Source organism: Cydia fagiglandana, chromosome 11 (genome assembly GCF_963556715.1).
Source record: "Cydia fagiglandana chromosome 11, ilCydFagi1.1, whole genome shotgun sequence".
Classification (NCBI taxonomy): Eukaryota; Metazoa; Arthropoda; class Insecta; order Lepidoptera; family Tortricidae; genus Cydia; species Cydia fagiglandana.
Window position 1 is genome coordinate 3,714,268 of NC_085942.1, and position 25,063 is coordinate 3,739,330.

Genomic DNA, 25,063 nt, shown 5'->3' on the forward strand with positions numbered 1-25,063 from the left:
CAGGCTGTATCTCACGAACTATGATAGCTAGACAGTTGAAACTTTCACAGATGATGTATTTCTGGTGCCGCTATAACAACAAATACTAAAAACAGAATAAAATAAAGATTTAAATGGGGCTCCCATACAACAAACGTGATTTTTGACCAAAGTTAAGCAACGTCGGGCGTGGTCAGTACTTGGATGGGTGACCGTTTTTTTTTGCTTTTTTTTGTTTTTTTTTTTGCATTATGGTACGGAACCCTTCGTGCGCGAGTCTGACTCGCACTTGCCCGGTTTTTTTCTTAAGGGGCCCACTGATTAACAGTCCGCTGGACGATATCGGCCTGTCAGTTAGAACAAAAATTTGACAGTTCCTAACAACTGACCGGCCGATATCGTCCGGCGAACTGTTAGTCAGTGGTCGGCTTTAGACTTTATTCATCTTATACGAAGTTATACATGTCTTTGATAGTAGTTTACATTGTATCGCTTGAGACGAATGCGCCAGTAGGGCTACCGCCAATACCGAAAATCGTCAATTGCGGGGATTTTTCTCTGTCACTCTAATTACGCCTTCATTGGAGTAAAAGAGAAAGATCCCCGCAATTTGCGAATTTCGGTTTTCGCGGTAACCGCTAAGAATCCCCCCTTGCCCTACGGCCCCTTTGTTTGACATAAAGTTTTAAGTCATAATGTATTGTTTGTCATATCATTAGTCCTAATTCTGAAAGCGTTAACTTTTCATCAGGATTTTCCTAAGGTTATCCTATAGATAGATTAGGTTAGGTTTGTTTTATGACAATCCTGAAGGGTTACGCATTTCCGAAAAAACAAATTTAGACTAACGAAATTTCGAGATTTTGAGATAAGATTAACGAGATTTCGGCGTCGGCGAAAGCTGGCGGGATACCGCTCTGGACCGATCAAAGTGGCGTGCTCTTGTGTTGGAGGCCAAGACTCATTTTGGGTCACCGCGCCAACCAAGTAAGTAAGTAAGACTAACGAATTTGCGGACAAACAATACATGATGACCTTAAACCTTGTGGGAAACAATAGTGATCCAGGTGTGAAGGTAACTGATCTATTTAATCCATGTCGCTCGCTACTGAGCCCATCATGTGTAACTGGCGAAAAATAAACACGATTAATCTATGTTTGTTCAATGTTTGTACCGTGCGGGTTTGTGCTATGCTACTGGCAAATTAAGAGACTCAGCTGTTTCTATTTGTTCCTGTACTGGCGATCAGGGTGGGAAACATAACAATTTAAAAACTTGAAAAAGTTGCGTCGGGTGGCGCTCATCATTTGCAAAGTAATTCCGGTAATCTGTGAAAATATTTTTACAGTACATTATGGTCCTATTTTCCCGCACTAGTGCGTAAAATAGCAATTTTCGTGCGCATGTCAAAAGTTTAAAGCGCCATATGTACTGTAAAACGTTACGTTACGATACACGTATACGAATAGGTAATTCGCAACTCGTGTCGATTTAAAGCATGCCTTCAGTCGTGTTTTAATTTATCGCCACTCGTTTCGAATTTCCTCTTTTCCGCACTTGTATCGTAAATAACTATTTTAGACAAACTGCCTGTGCGATAGGACAGATTTTACCCTCGGTCGGTTCTACAGAGTCTATCTGTACCCACCTATACCTATTTGCTAAATTAATGTACGTGTAGACAGACTGCAGTCCAAGACACGTGGTGCAGAGGATGTACTAACAGGTTAGTCAGAAGACCATGTAGAGGTAGAAAGATTTAAATACCTACTCACGTGACGTCTGCTAACTGCTGTTTAAGCTCATGTATGCGTACAGACAACATAGCTACTGCACCACGAAGTTTCCTCTCTCCTCTGCGCTTCTTCGCGCCCCGCCCCATACAATCGTTTACAAGGCATTGTAACAGCCTGGCCACTACTAACTTCAGCTAAGGCTAAAAAGATAGGTAGGGAACGAAAGGTCAGATCCCTGTGTCTCGCTCCAACCTATGGTTGTCGTTGTCGCCTTTGATTTTCGTGGCCAGACCCGTAAGGACTAGCTAGCTAGAGGACTATGATGCGGAGGAAGATATACTCACGTGATATCAGCAAACTGCTGTTTCAGTTCATGTGCGCGCACAGCTAACATGGCGACGGCTGCTCGCAGATCCCTCTCTCCTCTGCGCTTCTTCGCGCCGCCCCATTCTACCAGGGGGTCGTACACGAAGGCTTCAAGTAGGGTTAGGAGGGTCTCGCGTCCACGGCGCATGGTTCGTAGTACGTGCTCGCAGGCGAGGCGGAAGATACCCTGCGAAAGAAAGAGTTAATTAATGTTTTGATTTGAACACAATTTTACACAATTGATTTTACGACACTGTTAGTGCTTGAAAATGGAGACTAGGTCACCGAAACATGTCGCGCTAGTGACTAAAAGCACGTGAGTTTAACCGTAAAATTTGCTTAATGTCAGTATGTCACACGATAGTTTAAATTCGACGATAATTATTGTTAACATGTTTAACTCCAACAACACCGCAATTCTCAAAAAAGAGGGATAGCATAAAAAAAAAACATTTATTTCGGACCATGGAATCCATATCGTAGCTAAATTACATTAAATTGAAAATAATAAAATCGTAACATAAGGGGAGGTAAAAGTTGCAAAACTTTTTTGGATAAGATTGGAGAGGAACCATGTTGTAACAATGCTACAGCATGGGGTATTTATATTTAAATGGTAAATAGAGCATTTAACAATATGGATAGTGGGAACAGTTAAAAATCCCTTACACGCAAATTACAATAGTTATTAGAGAAGAATTCTTACAAAGCAATAAGAACTTTCCCAAGCGGCAAACCAAAGACAACGAGAAATTCAAGGTAATCCTGAGATTTTGCAGTGCTATTATTTTAAAATTGGCACCCGCATTCCACAGCTGGGTTGCAAAATTTACCGCTTATACTAGAAAAGTGCGATTTCATTTTAGGTATAAGTACCTATTATGATTTAACTAAATATTTAAATCTACTAAAACGTTGGCAGTGAATGTGTTAATAAGTAGAGAACGTCTAACGTGCACATTACTTGCTTCTTTAATAAAACAGTTTTTAAAATTTTATATTATAACCCCAATAGAGGTATTTAACAAAGATATTTTTACTAACATAATGTAAAACTACGTCACAAGCGGCAAGTTAAAAACAGGCTTTAAACAGCAGTACGCAATAATTTTACAGATGTAGTGCATAATTGTTTTCCTTCGTGTTTTCTCGGAAACGTTCGTATTTGTCATGCTACTTCAATCAACTCAGTACTTTTTGTAGCGAGACTGACTGAAATAGCAAGACACGTTCGTATGTTTCCGTGAAAATACGGTGGGGAATAATTACCTACATCTGTTCCTTCGCGTATCTACCTTACACAGTTCACAGAACATCAAAACACGAACTAATCCATGATTGAAACTCCGTCAAAAGAATTCAATTTGCAAATTTTCCGTAACAAACGAAATAGAAAACGAGATACGAGTATGATACAGCGTATCAGCATATACCGCGATCGGAACGGAACCGGGTCAGTCCCGCATTAGCTAATAGACAGCGTATGCACCAGGGATGTTGCGGATGAAGATTTTTTGACACCCGCGGATGCGGATACTTAAAGGCTCACATCCGCGAGGTACTTAAAAAACTTCAAATATTACATTTTTAGTTATTTTTATTTAAAAAAACCTACGTTTATTATTTCAGCAAGAACATAGGTGCGTTATATTAATAAACAGTAACTTGGTCGACTTTTCTGGACCTAGACGATTTCGTTATAGGTAATGACGAGATTACCTAGCACTTACGCCGCCGCTAAGACGTAACTACCTGTACCGACTTGTTCGACATCCGCATCCGCATAAGCTCCGCATCGATTTTATGCGGATGCGGATGTTGAAAATAATGCGGAAGTTCCGCGGTTGCGGATGCGGATGCGAATATTCGCAACATCCCTGTAATAGACCATGTATGCACGTGTGCGCGGCATCATAGTTTCCGTGCCTATAGGGAGGTAAGCAACGTAAAAGTTTGATGGACGTTTCCGTTATTCAGCAGTGGGACAGTTGTGCAAATGATGGCTCCTCTACACGATGGGCCAGCGCCGGCCACTCCAAGGGACAAATTTATGCGTTAGAGGGAGCAGGTGATATTGCTATCTCATTCAACCGAATGGCTGCGTCCCTTGGAGTGGCCGGCGCTGGCCCATCGTGTAGAAGCCATGATATGAGAGATAGGAGCAGCGGCATTAGGTACCAGTTTGAGAAGTTTTATTATAATTTCCCCAATAAAAAAATGATAAGAAAAAGTTAGGTTATTTTTAGAAACTTTTTTTTAAATTAAAACATCTCTATAAAGTCTGTATCTTTAGGTATTTAAATAAAAGTAAACAAACAATTTGTAATTTTTCGGGTAGTAAAATAACATCTATTGGTTAGTCAACTAAATACAAAACCGCCTGGATCAGTCACTGAACGACCTGACTTTAACCTACATTATTTAATCAATTTAATCATGTAATGTTATCATCTACCTTTTGAGAGTATATATATATATTCTCAAAAGGTAGATGAATCTACCCTCGAAATCTATATATATATATATATATATATATTTGAGGGTAGATTTCGTTACTTTTATTTAAATACCTAAAGATACAGAGTATATTTATTGTTCATTCAATAGATAGACAATCTATTTCTTGGTGTTTTAGTATTTCACTTATGGCTCCTCTACACCATGGGCCAACGCCGGCCACTCCAAGGGACGCAGTGATATTGCTATCTCATTCTACCGCATGGCTGCGTTCTTTGGAGTGGCCGGCGTTGGCCCATCGTGTAGAGGAGCCATTAGACGAAGTTAGGCACCACGGTGAATTTATGGTTCCCTACGGTAAATACTTTAGCCACTCCAAAATTTTCAATAATTGCGACATTGATATCGGAGTTTTCTTAAAAGTAACACAATAATATTTTGGTGAAAAAGATCAATATTATAGTTAGTATATTATTTGTGGCTATATTTCTGCTGTGCAGTTATTATTGTACGAGAATATTTTCATCAACTCTTAAAGAGTGTTGTTTTATATCTTACTTTAAAGTTCTCGATGTGTTTTATAAATCTTAGTTAAACTTCTTCAAAATGTTTCTTTATGAAAAAATATGTCCAGTTTTAACCACAAGGGTAATATGAAAGGGCCATAAAAACAACATTTAAGAATATTACAATATTTTTAACACCAAAATATTTAATAGTAAGTATGAAGATGTAAATCAATTTTTTTTTACGTTGTCGATATCCATAATTACATTTGCACACCTTTACAACATTGTCATACAATTTACCAAATTTTACATTTTCTACAGCATCATTCTATGACTAAGTATTTATGTGAATTACGATATTGGAATTACTGCTGACGTCAAGTATATTTTTATTCTCACATTATGGAAAGAATTAAAAAAAAATTCTACGTATCCTGAGCCCTAGCCCTACTAGGCAACAAGATGCAGGGCAGATTACAAAACTTGAGCACTGGCGCGACTTGCAGGTCAAAGTAGAGAAGATTGAGCAGGAAAGCGGACCCTGGCGCTAGGCCGGGAAAACGCTAGGTTGAAGAAGATAGGTAACCACGTTTTTTGACATTCCGGATCACGGCCCCAAAATAACCCAGTATATAGCAAAGCTCATATATTTTCACAGATCGGGCGGCTACTTCAGATTCCAGGCCGTGAACAGCACGGCCCACATCACACGATATTTGCATAAGAGTAATCCTCGCCTGTCTGCCTGTCGAGTGTCGAGGCCCGGGGGCAGCACAGAATACCTTCATATAATATAATAGAACCTAGAAAAATGTATGAAACAAAACTATTGAAACGGATTATATCGCGTATATTAAATACATAATATACATCCCGACGTTTCGAACCCATTAAGGGGCCCACTGATTAACAGTCCGCCGGACGGTATCGGCCTGTCAGTTAAAACAAAATTTTGACAGTTCCGAACAACTGACAGGCCGATACCGTCCGGCGGACTGTTAATCAGTGGGCCCCTTAAAGGGTTCGAAACGTCGGGATGTAGTATGTATTCAATATACGCGATATAATCCGTTTCAATAGTTTTATTTCATGGTAACTATCACGGTAACTGAAAACAATACTAGAAAAATGTAGTTGTTATGTGGTTATTGTTAGTTTCAGTGTTGATATTAAGTAGAATCGCCCATAATCGGTGATAATTCTGGCCGAAGGCTGTCGCGTTTCGGAGGTTCCGGGGCAAACTGCCGAATCCGACACAAGACCAGGACCCTTTGTATTATTTATTCCTCGGCTTGGTATGTGTATATAGGTATCGATTATCACAGTATTACTATTTACTTTAACGGGACTTGATTACGTATACTTAAACTTTAAAATTACCTCTGACGTTTCGAGGACGGAGACAAAAAAATGTAGGACAAGTTGACATCGACATTTAGCTGTGTGAGTTTTTTTACTACCCTTGGTATTGTCACTTACACCCAAAAATATGTATTGTAGCCATGTAGATCTCTTATACGGCTAACCTATAATATACCTTGGCTAGAATATTCCTAGGGAAGGACTAAATAGCTGTCGCCGCACAAAATTAAACGTGCATTTCACTACAAACTTTAAAAGACCGGAGCTTTCCGACATTTTTGTGTGTTCCGCTTCGAATTCCACCTGTTTTCATGTAAAATGGGGCACCGCGGTGTCCGCGGTTATATTAAACGAAATCTCTAGTTTTACAGATGCTATTTTCAATGTACAGTGGCGTTCATAAGTGCGTGGATAGATGTCGACCGTAATGCCTTAATATTACGGTAGAAACATGTCCACCAATACAGTTCGATAAAAGTGAAACGTAAGAACCCTGATGTAATATTGGGCCAACGAGGTGTGCATCATCACCATCAGTTAAATTTTTCACAATTGTGAAAGTCGTGATTTAATTCTGTGCCTCATTTTTACTTTAAATATCGAACACGCAAGTACCTAACGGTCGAGTTGGCTCCCTGACGTCACGGGAGCTTTTGAGCCACACAATATTTGCATGTCACGCTCAGTAGCACGATTTTCAATATCAAGTCTATTCTTCCTAAAAATATCCCTGAAAGGAATTCGGATGGGAGATGAAAGGTTCCATTAGTTATTAATAGTGGATGAGAACAACTACCATTGCGATGGAAAGGGCTGATATACATTAGCATATATGTCATGGAACGGTCCGAATTTCGAGATTTATTTTATTAAGTTATTGCACGACATAGGGAAAATTCCATTTTTTGACAGTGCATGTGAGTTTCAATACATTGCGTTATTTGATCGGTCGGCTGAATTGATGTAACCTCAATGGTCCGCAATGTAAGTGTAACTAAAATCGTAGGTATAGATACGAGTTCACGCGCCGTCTAAATGAGCCCTAAAGCTAACAGAATATTTACCAGAATTTAGAATAGAAACGCTAGGCTAAATCAACCCAAAACCAACAGTTTTGTCATCAATTAAACTCTATCGGAAACCAACGAAGTTAGTTACCGGAACGAAGCGTACTTCGCAGTCGGTTAACAATGCATGGGGTTCTATTCAGAAACATAAAATCCAATTCTATTACGATACGAATTTGATTTAGGAATTAGTGTTCCAGTCAAGCCGCGTTTTCACTTAGCACATTCAGGGCCAAGAACCCGACAGTCGGGTACACTGTTTGTAGCGACTACGCGCTCCATACGGCGAAACTGTGGCTACGCGCTACGAGCGTGACCCGTAGCACTTAGTGGCAATGAATGTGTTAAGAGTTCTGGCCCCGTAGACAACATGCCAAACGCCAACGTTCCCGTAGCGAACGACACGCGACTGCCACTGTCACACTAATATGGAAGAGTGATAGACAGACACAAAACGATTCGTGGGCGAAGCGCAAGCGATCGTCACCTAGGCCGCCTGAGCAAGTAATCGTACATTCGTTCCTTAATGGAAAAAGTTGCTCCAATAATAAATAGGAAGAGCATTTGCTCAGAACACAAAATTAATTAAAATACTGCTCTACACATATGCAATTGTGTTCTGAGCGTGCAGTTGAGAGGAGTACCCGTACCATGAGTCGCTGACAGTGACAAAACTGACATGTACGATACGCCAACGTCTGCGTTAGTTACTTACTATACATCGCGCTCGCACTAATATGCGAGTACGAGCGAGATGCAAAGGAATTAAGTTACGTTCTCGATAGCATTTACGTTAGTGCCAAACTGGGGGTAGCCACACAGTAGGTAAATGTGAAAATTTCTGAATCCTGCAAAGGGCCCGCGGCGTTTGCGAATGGTTCCGGATTCAACCCCAGCGGGCCGCCGTATTCGACATAGTCTGAATCATACACGCTTGTAGAAGGCATACATAATATAGACAGTATGGTTTACAATTTTTTGGGTATTTTCTTTCAGCGTTATTAGGCCAATACCCTTTGTATGTTCCTTTGGAATACATTTGTGAAGGACACGGAACAAAAGGAAAATCACGAGTCGGTTTGTTGTATGGCTTTGGTAAGAAAATTTGTTAAGAAAAAAAAACATTTCAAGGGTTCTTGAACAATATGTAACTGACGAATACTGACTGCCTAAAACGTTTCGTAAAGTAGTCTGTTCGAGGTACGGAAAACGGTGAAAAATATAGATAATACTCCTAAAAATACGTGTGATACCTCATTAATATAAAAATATATTCGAAGTGTGTATTAGCATACAAAAAATTACAAAATTTATTAACAAAAAAAGGGAGAAAAAAGTAGAGTTGTCTTATTTCCCAAATATCTCAAAAAGTATTAATATTTAAGAAACCAAAATTAATATTATTAAAGAGGAGGATATTTCCAATCAAATATTATTTACTTGCAGAACTGTATCTCCATTATTTATACTTTTCATTCAATGCTGAACACAGCCCTCCGCGCCTCTTTTTCGAGAAACGCGCGCGACGTGAAAAACCCATTACGTAACATTAAATATGATTTTAAAGACATTAAATATTGATTGAAAAATTTAAAAAAAAATGGTGTATTTAAAACATGTCAACAAATGTACTACTTGTATAAATTTATCTTAAAGTTATTTTTTCAATGAGTTATGCAATTGTTAATAAACAAAATTTTCTCGAAATTGCTTCTTTATTGAAAACAAAATTAAATGTATAAATAACTATTGTAAAATTTTGTCGCTTTCTAGAGCCCTTCTCATATACATTCTTAATAAGATCACATTATAAAAGTTTTAATAAAGTTAATAGTTTGCTTAAAATAAGTTTTAGAATAACATAGAATATTGACGTAGAACGAAAAATCAAGGTAAAATTGTAAAATATAAAACAATATTATAACCAAACTATTACTTTTTTTCAGAACTTTTATACCGTGATCTTATTAAGCATGTATATGAAAAGGACTCTAGAAAGCGACAAAATTTTACAATAGTTATTTATACATTTTATTTTCGTTTTCAATAAAGAAGCAATTTCGTGAAAATTTTGTTTATTAACAATTGCATAACTCATTGAAAAAATAACTTTAAGATAAATTTATACAAGTATTACATTTGTTGACATATTTTAAAAACACCATATTTAAAAAAAAAATTCAATGAATATTTGATACCGTTAAAATTATATTTTCTCCAATATGCTCGGAAATGTTCACCTTACTGTAGCAAAAATAGTACGGGAAGTTCTTCGTTAATGTCAAACTCTAACTAAAAAACATCAAACTATCGCTGTCCTGTTCTAGCGGACGGGAAGTAAAAAAACACTACAGTAATAACTTATTACTGTAGTGTTTTTTACTTTTTAATAATAATAAACGCAAACAGCCAATTATTATTGCCGCGAGCCGCTTCTACACGACCCGATCAGCTATCATTTCACGTGTATGATCGTGCGAATACTGCTTAATAAAATCAAAGATTATTTTTATATTTTTTTTAAATCTCATCCGTGTTCATAAAGCTTACATAGTTTGTCAAAGGACTTTCTCATTTCAAACATAGACAAAGAGAATCATACTATCTTTGTCTTACACTAGTACTAGCACCCAAAAGAAAAGGATGGGTGTAGTTTTCCTGGTTCTTACTGACTGCAAAGTTGGTTTGACAAACTATATTGCGCAATTATATTGAATGAACGAATATTGAATGGTACTGAATGGCAGAATAAGTTTGTGCTTTTAACTTTTAAAAATTAATTAAAGAGGGAAATTGTTTTTGACATTTTGGATGTGAAGGTTTGATTTGAGTGACGCTTGATGCTTAAATAATAATTACTTTAGCTTATTTCCTCGCATGTTTGGAGAAAAGCACTATATATGCCTCGGCAGGAATAGCAATTCGTGGATTCGTCTTCTTTGTCGGACTCCGCTTCGCGTCGTCCGACAAAATCGAAACTCATCCACGAATTGCCCTTTCCCGGCCTCTGCAATAATGTACTATTAATGTTACGTAATCGCTTTTTCACGCCGCGCGCGTTTCCCGAAAATGAGGCGCGGAGGGCTGTGTTCAGCGTTGAAAAAGAAGTATAAATAATGGAAATACAGTTTTATAATATTAATTTTGGTTTCTTAAATATTAATACTTTTTGAGATATTTGGGAAATAAGACAAATCTACTTTTTTCTCCCTTTTTTTGTTAGTAAGTTTTGTAATTTTTTGTGTGCTAATACACGCTTCGAATACATTTTTCTAGACATCATTACGAATCTAATGAGGTATCATACGTATTTTTAGGAGTATTATCTATATTTTTCACCGTTTTACGTACCTCGAACAGACTAAAGGGGCCCACTGATTAACAGTCCGCCGGACGGTATAGGCCTGTCAGTTAGAACAAAATTTTGACAGTTCCGAACAACAAGTTATAATGTAATCTGTATTATGAAATAAATAAATCTAAATCTAAATCAACTGACAGGCCGATACCGGCCAGCGGACTGTTAATCAGTGGGCCCCTTTAATGAATCAAAAAGTGTATTAATCTGCTCACTAACTTTTATGTCCTAATATTGGCCACTCCATAAAGCTCCATAAAATTAATTTACTTCCCAATTATTAATATCCTCGTAGGACCGATACTTCTCACAGGTCATTAGCGGAGGCGAGTAAGCATACATCCAGACGCCCACGTATTAGTACGCTATTTGTAGCCCAATTTGGCAGGCCATCAAATATTAATACGGATATGGTTCAGCACACCTACTCATTATGCTTCGGTAAAATACATATTCATGTAGGTATACCAAAACGTGGACACAGGACATATTACATATGTTTATACCGAGTGTGGCTTGTAGCACGAGCAAATAATTAAAACAGATTTTACACCTCAAACGGTGACACTTTTGTTCTACAACTTTTAAAAATTATGAAGTATTTAGACTCCCTATTTTTCATACAAAATAAATATTATCTTCAATGGACGCCATCGCCACGCCATATCAGTGTGATAGACGTTGCTTGTCACGCTTTAAACATAACAAAATTCGCAATACATTGCGTCTTAGAATAAACTTTAAAGTGTATTAAAAATCAAACCACGAGTTATTTTTAAAAGTCGCTGAATAAATGTTGGTCAGTATGAGGTGTACAGCCTACAGTTTAATTTTTTGCTCATATTACAGGCCACACCCGGTATTCACAGGACATAATTATGTTTACGTATATCACCGTGGAATATTTATTTCGGGTAGCGAGCAAAATGCAGGAAAACTGAATGAAACCTAACTGATGTCATTCAGTGCTCGATTCGAACTTTAAGATACGTCAATTTAAACTTTAAGAAACTATTTGGATTAGATGTGTTGTGTAAAACAATCCTATGTGTACAGACGCAAAAGTTTTAAATGTTATAGTTGAGTTCTACGTTCCACTTGTGAATAGGACTTACATCTTTAGGATCTTACAACTTTAATCCAGTTTAGCTCTAGTTTAGAAGCAAATGCATGTCTGGATGTGTATAATAGGGTAATCCCCTCCTAAAGCGTCAGTCTTGTCTACTCGTATAGTCTACATACAAAGCGATGTCTGTCTACAAAGCTGTTCCCACATTCTCTTCACGTTAGTTGACATGCGTTCTACACGAATCACACGTAACTATTTTAAACGCTACTATGTGTGGTCAATATGACGATGATGAGTGTTAATGAGAATAATGACACACAGAATAAATAATAGTACTACGTGCCGCCGACTTGACACAACGGTAATGAAATGAATGAACACATACTTTAGGGGCTGACGAGTGGCGAGAGTACGTGAAATACGTGAGTTTAACCGTATAATATAATGGCGCGAAAACGATAGATATAGATAAACGGTGATAGATTATATGTCGTTACTGTAGATGTCTTCTATACTTTAATACATAAGTACTTTATAATTTACCCGGTCTAATGAACATATAGGAACCTACGTTGGAAATGCAGCTGAATCTAGTAAGAGGTTTTTTTTAATCATCTAAACAAACAAGACAAAATTTAATGTGTTCCTTTTATGAAACACTGATGCATATTGCTCATCTATAAGTACTTTTGTTGCACGCCTGCATCTAGAATATTATTTACCTACCTTGACACGCACGGGATAACCGTCTTTACCCCAGCGACTTAAAGCTCATTATTATATTCACGTCTACATACCTATATTCAGTATAACCCGTATATTATAGGTACATCCATTAGCTCGCGTAACAATAAATAGGAAATATATTTACAAGCTTTCAGTACGACAATCCTGGGAAAAGCCTTCGTGTACCTAATAATATCATATACCTAAATATTATTGAGTAATTGGTTGGAAGTGGAATTATCGGGAAAAATGTCTATGAGTAATTCTCATCCAATGAGATGTCGGTTGGAATTAGTACAAAGAATTATAAACTAGAGGATTATCGGGAAGGTTGGCCATGTGTTAGTACGTGGTATTGGAAATATTATTGGGAAAAAAATTACTCAAGATTTATTCTAATCCCACGGAATGTGGGTTGAAATTTTACAAAGATTAGTGTAAACTAGAGAATTATCTTGAAGGTTAATTAATTAAAATTAATATCTTGAAGGTTAATTAATTACAGATGTAGTGCGTAATTGTTTTCCTTTGTATTTTCTAGGAAACGTTCGTATTTGTCATGCTACTTCAGTCAACATCAGTATTTTTAACAAGCTTTTATTAGGTCGACCTGTATGTAACTAACTATGTAATGGAATCTAAGGTAACTAATTTAACCATCTTCCAAGGATCGTAGCGTTATAAAAATTGGCAGCTGTATGTAGTTCTGATGACAATACAATAATATGGTACTGTCGAACTGATCTGATGATGGAGACAGGAGGTGGCCATAGAAACGTCGACTTGTATGTAACTAACTATGTAATGGAATCTAAGGTAACTAATTTAACCATCTTCCAAGGATTCTAGCGTCATGAAAATTGGCAGCTGTATGTAGTTCTGATGACAATACAATAATATGGTACTGTCGAACTGATCTGATGATGGAGACAGGAGGTGGTCATAGGAACTTTGTGATGAAACAACGCAACCTAATTGTGTTAGGGGTTTTTAGAATTGTCTCAATGAGTATTAGTTGTCTGTCGTAAGAAAAGTACAGTCAGCGATAAAAGCTTGTACCAAAAATGAAATTTTTGCCATAAACTTATTTGTACTCAGACTGACTGCAATAGCAAGACACGTTACGTTCGTACGTTTCCGTGGTTGGTTATGATTACTTATATTATTCCTGACATTTAATGTTAAACAAATTTTCGGTTAGGTATCCATTTAAGTAAGTGTTTTCTTTTACTTAAATGGATGGAGTAAAAGTGTTTACTTTTACTTAAATGGATAACTAACCGAAAATTTCTTTAACATTAAATGTCAAGAATAATATCAGTAATTATAACCAATTATGTGTATTCCTAAAATGATAATTCATTCCAATTCTACTTCATTACTTTCTTAGATAATTACGAAAACTAAATCTGTAGATAAAAACCGTACTTACCCATTATAAAACACGTAAGTACACACACTTGTATATCCATTCGTTGTTTCTGTTTAAATAGTAAATTACTTTACGTTTTTACAATGTCGCTACTTCCAATTAGTAAAAAAAATAGTAGGTAGGCGGCGACTTAAATTAAATCAGGTTACCTCAAGAATCTGTCAGAGCAAAGGTCAGCCCTGGGCTCATTATATAATTATAACAGTAATTAGTCCTCAAAGGTACTGCATAATTCATTTTTATTGCTCCACACTGCTCAAAGGTCCAGGGAATATTATGAGGTATTCTCTGGAAAAAGAGATTTTGTTGAAGTAAAAGATACATTTTACGAAAATCCTTACGAACCTTACGAAAATCCTGAAAAGCAACGGTTTCAGTTTTATGACTAACGATAATATGACAAATAATACATTATGACTTAAAACTTTATGGGAAACAAAGGGACCCCGGTCGAACTACCCGATTCGAACTTTAAGATACGTCAATTAATAGACCTAGAAACGATATGGATTAGATGTGTCAGTGTCAAAAGTGACGTTTTTGTTTGAAGAAGCGTCACACTTTTGACTGGATTAATATTTTAAGCACTTAAGCTACCGACTACCGAGTGTTAAATTGTTACTTAGATTATTATTTTTCTATTCTTTCTACCTACGAGTAACTTTACATTTGAAAAGTATTACAAAAGATCCGAAAATAGCAAATTGGCTGCACTCAAGCTCATATTACCCACGCTTCCGCGAGATTCATTATACATTACGCCAACGAAGTGCTTGAAACATGATGTATAATTATTTTCGGCCAAATTGTTCAAATGGCAAATACTCCACTCCAGTACAGTTATTTTGCTACATGAATGATTCGATTTCTCCAGCTAAGATAATTAAATAATTTATTCATGTATGTGGGAGTCGCGTTACAATTTGTGGTTGCAATCGCATTAGAACCAGATATATTTAATATGGTTGCTTCAATTGTGACAATGTATGATGATGTATAGTCAATGTATATTTATTGAAACATTAACCAAATAAATAGGTATAAAAATTGTAGAAAAACTTATAAACCAAAAGTAACTAAATTATAAATATTGCGATGAATGCGAACACAAATGCGATTAGCTCACAGAGCACTATGACTAGAGATGTCGGACCTTCAGTCCGCATCTTGCAGATAAACATAGAATAGAAGGGATAAGTGCCGCTAAAAGCGACTACCTGCTTAAACTATTGCATGAAAACAAAATAGACGTAGTCAATATTCAGGAAACACACAGCAGAGATGACGCAGATCTCGAGAAAAGAGGCCAACTCCCTGGGTATACGTTAGTGAAAGCAGTCCACCATCCCAAATATGGCGTAGCCAGTTACGTGAAATCCAGTCTTACGGATGTACATCTAGTGAACTACAGTAATCAAAATCTGATTTTCTCCATAGTTATGCGTATAGGAGACATGACAGTCACGAATATCTATAAGCCCCCAAAGGTAAACTGGGGAGAAGATTTACCGATGAAACAACCTCACCCATGCGTGTATACTGGTGATTACAACAGCCATCACACTAACTGGCGCTATCGGCAATCTGATGAAAACGGAGAGGCTCTAGCTCGGTGGGCAGAGTACTGCGACCTCCATCTGGTCTTCTGTGCCAAAGACAAAGGTACCTTCCGCTCCGCCAGATGGGGTAAAGAATACAACCCGGATCTAACGTTCGTCTCTAAAGACCATCTTCAGCGACCTTTACCGTGTCACCGCACCCTGCTAGCAGTCTTCCCTAATAGCCAACATAGATCAATTGTCTTACATGTTGGTCTCAAACTGCCACTTATGAACTCGATGCCTCTACCTCGTTGGAATTTCAATCGAGCAAACTGGGAAGATTTCCGGAAACAGTTGGACACCGAACTTGCAGCAGCTCACTTAGAACCAATCGCTACAAACTATGGAAAATTCGTAGAGTTTGTTATGAAATCAGCGAAGTCAAACATCCCTAGAGGCTACAGAAAGGACTATATACCCGGCTGGAATCCAGAAAGCGAGGAATTATACAAGCAATATCAAAGATCTGGTGATCACAACATAGGGTCTGAGCTTCTGAAATCCTTAGATGCTGCACGGCATAACAAATGGAAGTCAACTGTTGAGGATATGGATTTCAAGCAGTCCAGTCGCAAGGCATGGAGAGTCCTAGATAGCCTGACAGTTAAACAACACCAAAAAAAGCAGACTGGCAGTGTTAAACCAGACGCTATCGCCGATCGTATGGTTGAAGTAACCAGAGCCAAACGTGATAAACTCTTTACTAAGGAAATAAAGAAGAACCTCAAGGCACTTAAACATAGCGCGCCAAGAAACCATCATCTCGCCAGACCTTTTGAACTTAGTGAAATAGTTAATGCCATTAAAACACTCAAAATAAATAAAGCTGCTGGTCCTGACAAAATTTTCAACGAGTTTATCCGTCACATGGGGCCGGTTGCTGTAAGCTGGCTATCTGAGTTATTTACCTATATTCTCCGGAACAATAGACTGCCAAAACAGCTCAAGCTATCCAAAATAGTCGCAGTACTAAAACCGGGAAAGCCCGAGGATCAACCTGAAAGCTATAGACCAATTGCCCTTTTAAGCTGCGCACTTAAACTGCTTGAACGTTTAATCTTAGCTAGAGTTGAACCGTACATAGAAGCTGTCACTCCACCTGAACAAGCTGGGTTCCGAAGTGGAAGAAGCTGCACGGACCAAGTACTGGCCCTTACGACTCATATTGAAGCCGGATATCAAAAAGCCTTGAAGTCCACAGCAGTGTTTATAGACCTGACAGCTGCTTATGATACGGTGTGGAAACAAGGTCTAGTTTACAAAATATTATCGGTGATTCCATGCAAGGAGATAGCGGATCTCATAACCGGTATGTTGAGCGAGCGGGAGTTCGAAGTGTTCTTGGGTGACGCTAAAAGCAAGAGAAAGAAACTAAATAATGGCTTGCCACAAGGGTCTGTTCTAGCTCCTCAGCTCTTCAATTTATATATCCACGACCTCCCACCTACAGACGCTACAAAATTCATATACGCTGATGACATTGCACTAGTAGCCCAGAGCAAAACTTTCAAGTCTGGAGAAACCACCCTTACCAACGACCTAGAAAGGCTAACAAAATACTTTCAACACTGGCGCCTAATACCCAGTGCAAGCAAAACTGAAGTATCGTGCTTCCATCTGAGCAACCAAATGGCTACCTATGAACCAACGGTCTATTTCAATGGGAAAAAGCTCAAATACAACCAGCACCCAAAATATCTCGGAATTACTCTGGATAGATCTCTCACGTACAAGGAACATCTTGTGAAGCTCTCCCAGAAACTTTCAACGCGGGGTAATATCCTGCATAGGCTATGTGGCACCTCGTGGGGAGCATCCGCCGATTGCCTGCGCACCACTGGTATCGCACTGGTTTATTCAGCAGCGGAATACTGTGCCCCAGTGTGGTCAGAAAGCGCTCACGTGGGCAAGGTGGATACCAAACTGAATGAGACTATGCGGTGTATATCAGGAACGGTTAAGTCCACTCCTTCCCATTGGCTACCAATACTATGCCACATAGCACCTCCACACTTGAGGCGAAAACATGCACTCAGGAGAGAAGCTGAGAAGATCAGTTCCAAACCAGCATTGCCTATCCACAATGAGTTTTTCTACCCACCACCCCAACGCCTAAAGTCCCGAAGTCCTGCGTATGCTGCTGCTCAAACTCTAAATGGTTTCAATGTGACTGAAGCCTGGAAAACTGAATGGACCACTGCTTCTGCTGGCTCTCACGTGGAAACCATAGACCCGACTTCTAAACCATTAGGTTTCAACCTTCCCCGGAGATTGTGGTGTCGCTTGAATAGACTGAGAACGGGTCACGGTCGCTGCAATTACCTTCTGCATAAATGGGGGTGGAAAGACTCTGCAATGTGCGAGTGTGGCGAAGAAGTTCAGACTATGGAGCATATAATTCAGCGATGCCCTCTGCACTCATACTCGGGACCACCAGAAGACCTGCTGCGCCTAACACCCGACGCAATTGCGTGGCTAAACGCACTGAATATTGACATTTAATCTAATTTTTAATTGTAATGTAATTTTTATTCTGTGACATTTATATAACTGCCTATTTTTGTATAAGCCATACGATTAAATAAATAAATACTAAATTATATCCTAAATTAATAAAAATAAAACATCCCTAAACTGCAATAAATAATCACCACTCGGCAAGGTGCCGTAGACGCTGGCAGCATTACCTCGCTGAAAAGCTTTTACTCACATACTTTAAATTACGTAAACTCACTACTTTAGATTTCCGATATTTTTCTTTCATCATCATCATCTCAGCCTATATACGTCCCACTGCTGGGCACAGGCCTCCTCTCGAGCGCGAGAGGGCTTGGGCTATCTATAGTCACCACGCTAGCCCAATGCGGATTGGGGACTTTGAATTTCTTCGCAGATGTATGCAGGTGAGGTATTTTTCTTTATGTACGTATATCAAAATACGGAAGTACGGCTTATTTTTCCACTGTTACTGTACTGCTGGGCACAGGCCTCCTCTCGAGCGCGAGAGGGCTTGGGCTATAATCCCCACGCTAGCCCAATGCGGATTGGGGACTTTGAATTTCTTCGCAGATGCATGCAGGTGAGGTATTTTTCTTTATGTACGTATATCAAAATAAGGAAGTACGGCTTATTTTTCCACTGTTACTGTACTGCTGGGCACAGGCCTCCTCTCGAGCGCGAGAGGGCTTGGGCTATAATCCCCACGCTAGCCCAATGCGGATTGGGGACTTTGAATTTCTTCGCAGATGTATGCAGGTGAGGTATTTTTCTTTATGTAATTATATCAAAATACGGAAGTACGGCTTATTTTTCCACTGTTACTGTACTAATATGTTATGGCCCAACCAATATTCCCCTCGTTAAGCCACAAGCTCGAAGAATACGAGCACCCAACTAATAATGCAGCCGACTAACGAAGGCGAAGCTATTGACTTTCATAATATTTACTACCCCAGGGCATTGCGGAACAATGCACGGATCAGTCTATGAGCTGCGGGAAAATGAGACGATAATACTTTCTTTGAGACCTGGTTCGTTAGTGAAGTTTAACATCGTTGTGTTCCTGGATCTTATAAGGGAGATATACCTGTGTATAATCTTTGACTTTGAGTTTGAATAACAGCATCTCATTAGGTAGTTTTTCCTCTTATGGCCAAAGACAAAATCAACGCAGTGACCTAATGCCGTATTCGAACTTCAAGATATTCACAAGAGACGACACGTACTAGATCCATTCTAGATACGTTATAGTTTAGATATCAACTAGTTCTCAATTGCAGCGCAATTCGGGCAACCAATATCACTTTTAACGTTAGATAGACAAGATATCTATTAGATGTGAATTGGATCTCTAAGTCATATCCTGTGGAAATCGTTCAAGGGTATCTCCAGAATCGCGCAAATGTCAAATTTGACAGGTTAGATCTTAAACACATCGTTATCGTATCTTGGTGATGTCTAAAAGATATCTAATAAATGTCTATTTCAAAATCCGAATCGGGCCCATAGGCATTTTGAACCTTCGTGTATTTCAATTTATGCAAATTATTAATTCTGTCAGAAATAAATTTGGCTTACTTAACAGCCGCATGGTATATTTTGTAAGTGGGGACTTGTCGGTCCAAGTTTTAATGAAGTGTCGCCTCGCGAGCGCGGTGCGCGGCTCCTTACTACTTATATTTTCTACCTACATTTTTAATAGTGTGAAAGAGTGCGTCCCCCTTAAAGCCTCCCCTTTTACTGATACTTATTCGAATATGATTTTTTTGAGTACGAAAAACTGGCCAAAAGAGATAGGGTTTAATACAGACCTAATGGGAACTACTTACAGTATACCTACAATAGTTTAGTTTTACGGTTCAGACACACGGACGGACCCGCGCGCCGCGTCTGTGTGCCATCCGGCTATAGAATAATGTTCATACCGCTCGCTGTCTTGGTCACACAGCAGATCAGCGCGCATCTTGCCGCTTGATTACCAGCGCTACCGACTGCGACGAACAATTTGAGATACGGATTACGAGTATAGTTTAAATTCTAACAAGATTGTTAAAAAAAACATAAAATACACACACACACACACACACACACACATAGAAGATTGTTGTTGTTGTTGTTGTGTGTGTGTTGGCGCTCAAACTGGCTATTTGCAGTAGACTGTGTCTGTGACTTATATCAGGCGTGGCTCACTCCGCGATTTCGTCGCGTCGCTATAAGTACATGGGCCACACCAGTTTTGGTGTCTAGTAGTTGCCGCACACCTCTATGGAACGGACGCCTGCTCGCGCTTGCTCTTGCATCTCTCGTAATAGACGCTTTTTGTTAGAGAGTGAACCTATTATGTAATATTATTTATTCTCTGCCTATACGTACTGGCCGCGTAGCCAACATGCCAATGGCTTAAGCTCCGTAGCGATCGAAACGCAACTGTTACTGTCGCAGTAATATGATAGAGAGACACAAAGCGTTTCGTTGTCGTAGCGATAGCGATTGTCACCTTGGCTATAGTTTGTTTTTTTTAGCATTAGAAATAAGGTAAACAATCTTGACGTGTCTTTTAATTGAAAAACACATTTTAAAAATAAGTTACGTCAAATATGTAACAATTATAAATCTAATACCATCATTTATATTCTTCTGCTTTCATAAGTAATCGTTTTTGATTTTTAAAAAGCGTTTTTGAATTAAAAGACATGTCAAGATTGCTTACCTTCTTGCAAGTTCTTTCTAATGCTAAAAAAAACGAACTATAGGCCGGCAGTACGTGCCGGACGCCAGTGGAGCCGCGCCCGTGCTAAGTCTGCGCTCAACTTGCCACTCATACAAGCCGCCGCAGGCACCCGTTTGTTCACTGTGACGTATTAATACCGCCCGATCGAGAAAGTCAAAGTGTTCGCTCTGTTTTCTTACGATAACTTACACGTGTGCCGTAGAATTCCTAGAAAACTTCAGCTTACTTCTATTAAAACCTAATGGCACGCATAAAGGGACGCATTTATGCGTTAGAGGGAGCAAGTGATATTGCTATCTCATTCTACCGCATGGCTGCGTCCTTTGGAGTGGCCGGCGTTGGCCCATCGTGTAGAGGAGCCATAAGGCATTAACGCTTTAGTTGGATCCGTTAAGTACTCAAAGCGTTTAAAGTCTCAGCTCGCCGGACGATATCAGCCTGTCAGTTAATTACAAAAGGTGACAGTTCCGAACATCTGACAGGCTGACATTGTCCGGCGAACTGTGGGCCCCTTTAGATACAAGCCAATTCGAACGTACACTGACAGTTATCAGACTGATATCTAACTGATGTCATTCAAGTAAATCGTGCAATTCGCTCGTACTTGTCCGTACATGACTGTATTGGCGCGGGCAAGATGCACGATAACGAAATAATATGACTCAAATGTCATTCTAATTTCAGTGTACTAATTGGCCTGAAAATCTAATTTAACTGTCGAAAAAAAGTGAAAAAAAGAACGTAATTGTTTATGTAAAATGGTGTATTGCAAAATGTAAAGTAAAATATTGCGATCGACATTCAAACAAGCGTAATATCAGATAACCGGACAATTTAATCAAAAGTACCAAAATTTCATCAGGGCTCGGAATTTTTCCTGAATCAAGCTTGGAGATGAGCAAACAACGGCCGTCCGGAGAATTAATCGGCGTGATCAAACAATTGAAAGTTAAATTACGTTTTAAATTTCCTAGATAAACTTAACGGACTAAAATTAAAGACGTGCCCACAGTGTAGGGCTTAGCTGAGCGCTGTTTATATTATTATTCATTTATTTAAGAGGGCGTAGAGGAGGGTAAATTTTCAGATTCTGTCAAATTACCCCATTTCACGCACAAACGCAGCTCACGCACACTACCTCAATTTACTGGGACAGGTCAGTGACCCCTAATGTTTTTTTAAAGGTGCTGTTTCGAGTTTTGTGTTAACTACTAACCTTCTTTGAGGAATTCAAACTGTCACAGCTTTCCTTTGTGAGAAGACAGAGAAAAAACACTTTTTTATATATAGCTTTCCTTGTTTGTTCATGTCATGTCATAGGTATGTGACGTATTAGGTAATTAATTATTTTCGTTGTTGACTTTTGTATTAAGATAGGTTCAAAACGGCGACGCTCTTAACTGTCCATCGGTGGACCTTATGCCTTTTGTAATAAGGTTTACGGACTGTCAGTTAACAGTGTGGTGGTGGGCAATGGTAGGTATGCAGTTTGTAGACAGACCGAATTAAACCTAGGAGTTTTATTATTAAAGATATAAGAAATCATCTATTTTACCTACTCGAAAAAAGTGGACTATATCTAAAATTATCCCTTTATTACTTATAGGTCTTGTAACATATTTTTTTACAACTAAAGACGCTTATTATATTTCACTTATAACTTAATTTTTAAAGCTCTGTTAATAATAAAGCTTTAAAAACATCTAATAAAATTCAGGTACTACACTTATACTTTTGTAAGTCAGTAAGTGATGCTTACTTAAAACTTATTGGGAAATCAAATAACTCATAATTACCTATATTAAAATATATAAATTTACTATTTCATCTCATTTCATCCCAATCCGCATTGGGCTAGCGTGGGGACTATAGCCCAAGCCCTCTCGCGCATGAGACGAGGCCTGTGCTCAGCAGTGGGACGTATATAGGCCGAAATGATGATGATGATTTCATCTCATACGTTCAATAAGGCCCAGGACCGGGCCTTGTCACCCGCACTGACAGAGGGCCTTTTTAGCCCTACATAATATTAAAGAACTGTATCCCGGATAGTATGGGTTCTGGTCCATGACGCGTCCTGAAGTAACTTATACAGTGTGTAATCGTTAAGTGTAGCCAGGCTATAATTCCGTAAATATAACAGATATCAGAAAACTTCAAATTGATATCAAAAGTGCATTACCCAATGAGTAAAATTACATTTATAATTTTTTTTAAATAAAAGTAGAAATATCTCAAACATTAACTTCAAACCCTCCCATACATTTAGTACGACGACTCACCCCTCAAAGAACGTCGGTGTCGTAAGAGACAAAACTGCTTGAGATTCATTATTTGCGATAGTAAACTGTAATAAAATAATAAAACTACCGTTTATTAAATAATACATCCAACATTTCTTTTTAAAGGAAGTACATTTTTTGTTTACAGTAGTTTCTCGAAATGACGCCCTTCTTGTGCGATACATTGACGGGCCCCCTTAAATATTTCTAAATGAACTTTGCGGTATAGTTAAAAAATCAATGTTGGATTTATTATTTCATAAACGGTAGTTTTATTATTTTATTACAGTTTATTTTCGCAAATAATGAATCTCAAGCAGTTTTATCTCTTACGACACCTACGTTCTTTGAGGGGTGAGTCGTCGTACTAAATGTATGGGGGATATTTCTGCTTTTATGAAAAAAAAATATTAATGTATTTTACTCATTGGATTACGCGCTCTCTATATCAATTCGAAATTTTCTGATATCTATTATATTTACGGAATTATAGCCTGACTACACTTAACGATTACACCCTGTATATCATTAGATAGTTCATAGCCTATATCGATAGAATATATCGTTCTTATGAGCGTATTTGGTGGGCATACCTTATTAGTAAAAAAGTCTACTGCTTTATAATAGGGTGGCACTGGTGGCAGAAACTCATTTCATTTGTAAAATTATCACCTGTAATTTATCTGTAAAATATAAAAACATTGTATTCACACTTTTCAAATGCCAGATGATTATTTTATTTAATTTTATTACAATATTTAATGTTTGACTTGCCACGTGCGGTGCCACAATTATTATTCAGAAAAAATATATGAGTGCCTATTTTAAAGTGATACTTTTTAGAATGGAGAATAAATGAGCAAAATTTAACAATTTTTTTATTTAGTACAAATCACCACACTGTGATTGTAAAAAAATACATATAATATTCATTTATTGTGCAAAAATCAGTTTATTTGTATGAATCGTTATACATACCTATAACGATTATTTAAAAACTGAATTCCTCGTCCCTAGATTATACAAAAATTATATATAACTTGCCCTAGTTGCTAAGAGCATGAAGAAATATAGCATAGATTGGACCGGGGAGCCGACCATTTCCCCTCTTCCCTTATTTTGGTATACGGTACGATCTCGTTGCTACCGGGCCTTATCAGCCCATTATTTGGTAATAACGGTATGCAAGGCATCTAACACAAGTAATAAAACCTCCATGAACAGAAATGGGTGACATATTTTATAAGATTTGACAGTATCCAAGAAGAATCTTCAGATTCAGAATCATTAAACGGCAATTAAGCCACTAGTATTGGGTTGCCTATAATCATTTTTCTGTGAATGTACTCGTAAACCTCTATCCGTTAGTATGCGATTAATTAATGGACGCACCATGGCCCAAATCGGGACACAGTTCTTTAACACGTAATGTTAATAATCAGTGAACATTATTAATTACGCTCAAATGCTTAAGTTTCAGTACAGGTAAAAGTACATATGAGCTGTACTTTTAATTGTTAGTACAATCGGCATCAAATAGATAGTGACGGCCAAAGTGACCAAATATAGTTATAGGATCTAAATGTGAACGAATAAGGTCAGGTGAGGCATATAAGGCCCACCTTTATATTAACTGAAATAGTTTTATTAATAATCAGGATATTATGACCAAACCAATTCAATATATATTTCATGTTTCTTACACTGTTACTGTTACTGTTACCGACACAAACACCAGAGAGGAGGAGATCAAAATACGCATCCAAAACGCCCTGCGGTGCAGTGCAGCCCTCCACAAAGTGTTGGTGTCCGGGCTTCTCAGCAAACATACACCGTTACGGATATATAAAACCGTTATACGGCCTATCCTAATGTATGGCTGTGAGGC

At 38.2% G+C, this 25,063-nt stretch overlaps 1 protein-coding gene across 1 annotated transcript in view; it reads right to left on the minus strand.

Moving 5' to 3' along the window:
* LOC134668633 (serine/threonine-protein kinase SMG1) overlaps positions 1-25,063 on the minus strand; it is a gene marked incomplete at its 5' end in the record, with an annotated part of 286,060 nt that overhangs the window by 25,268 nt on the left and 235,729 nt on the right. The window contains one exon of the mRNA XM_063526074.1: positions 2,061-2,269. Within this exon, the coding sequence (XP_063382144.1) occupies positions 2,061-2,269 (209 nt within the window). The remainder of the gene's footprint in view (positions 1-2,060; positions 2,270-25,063) is intronic.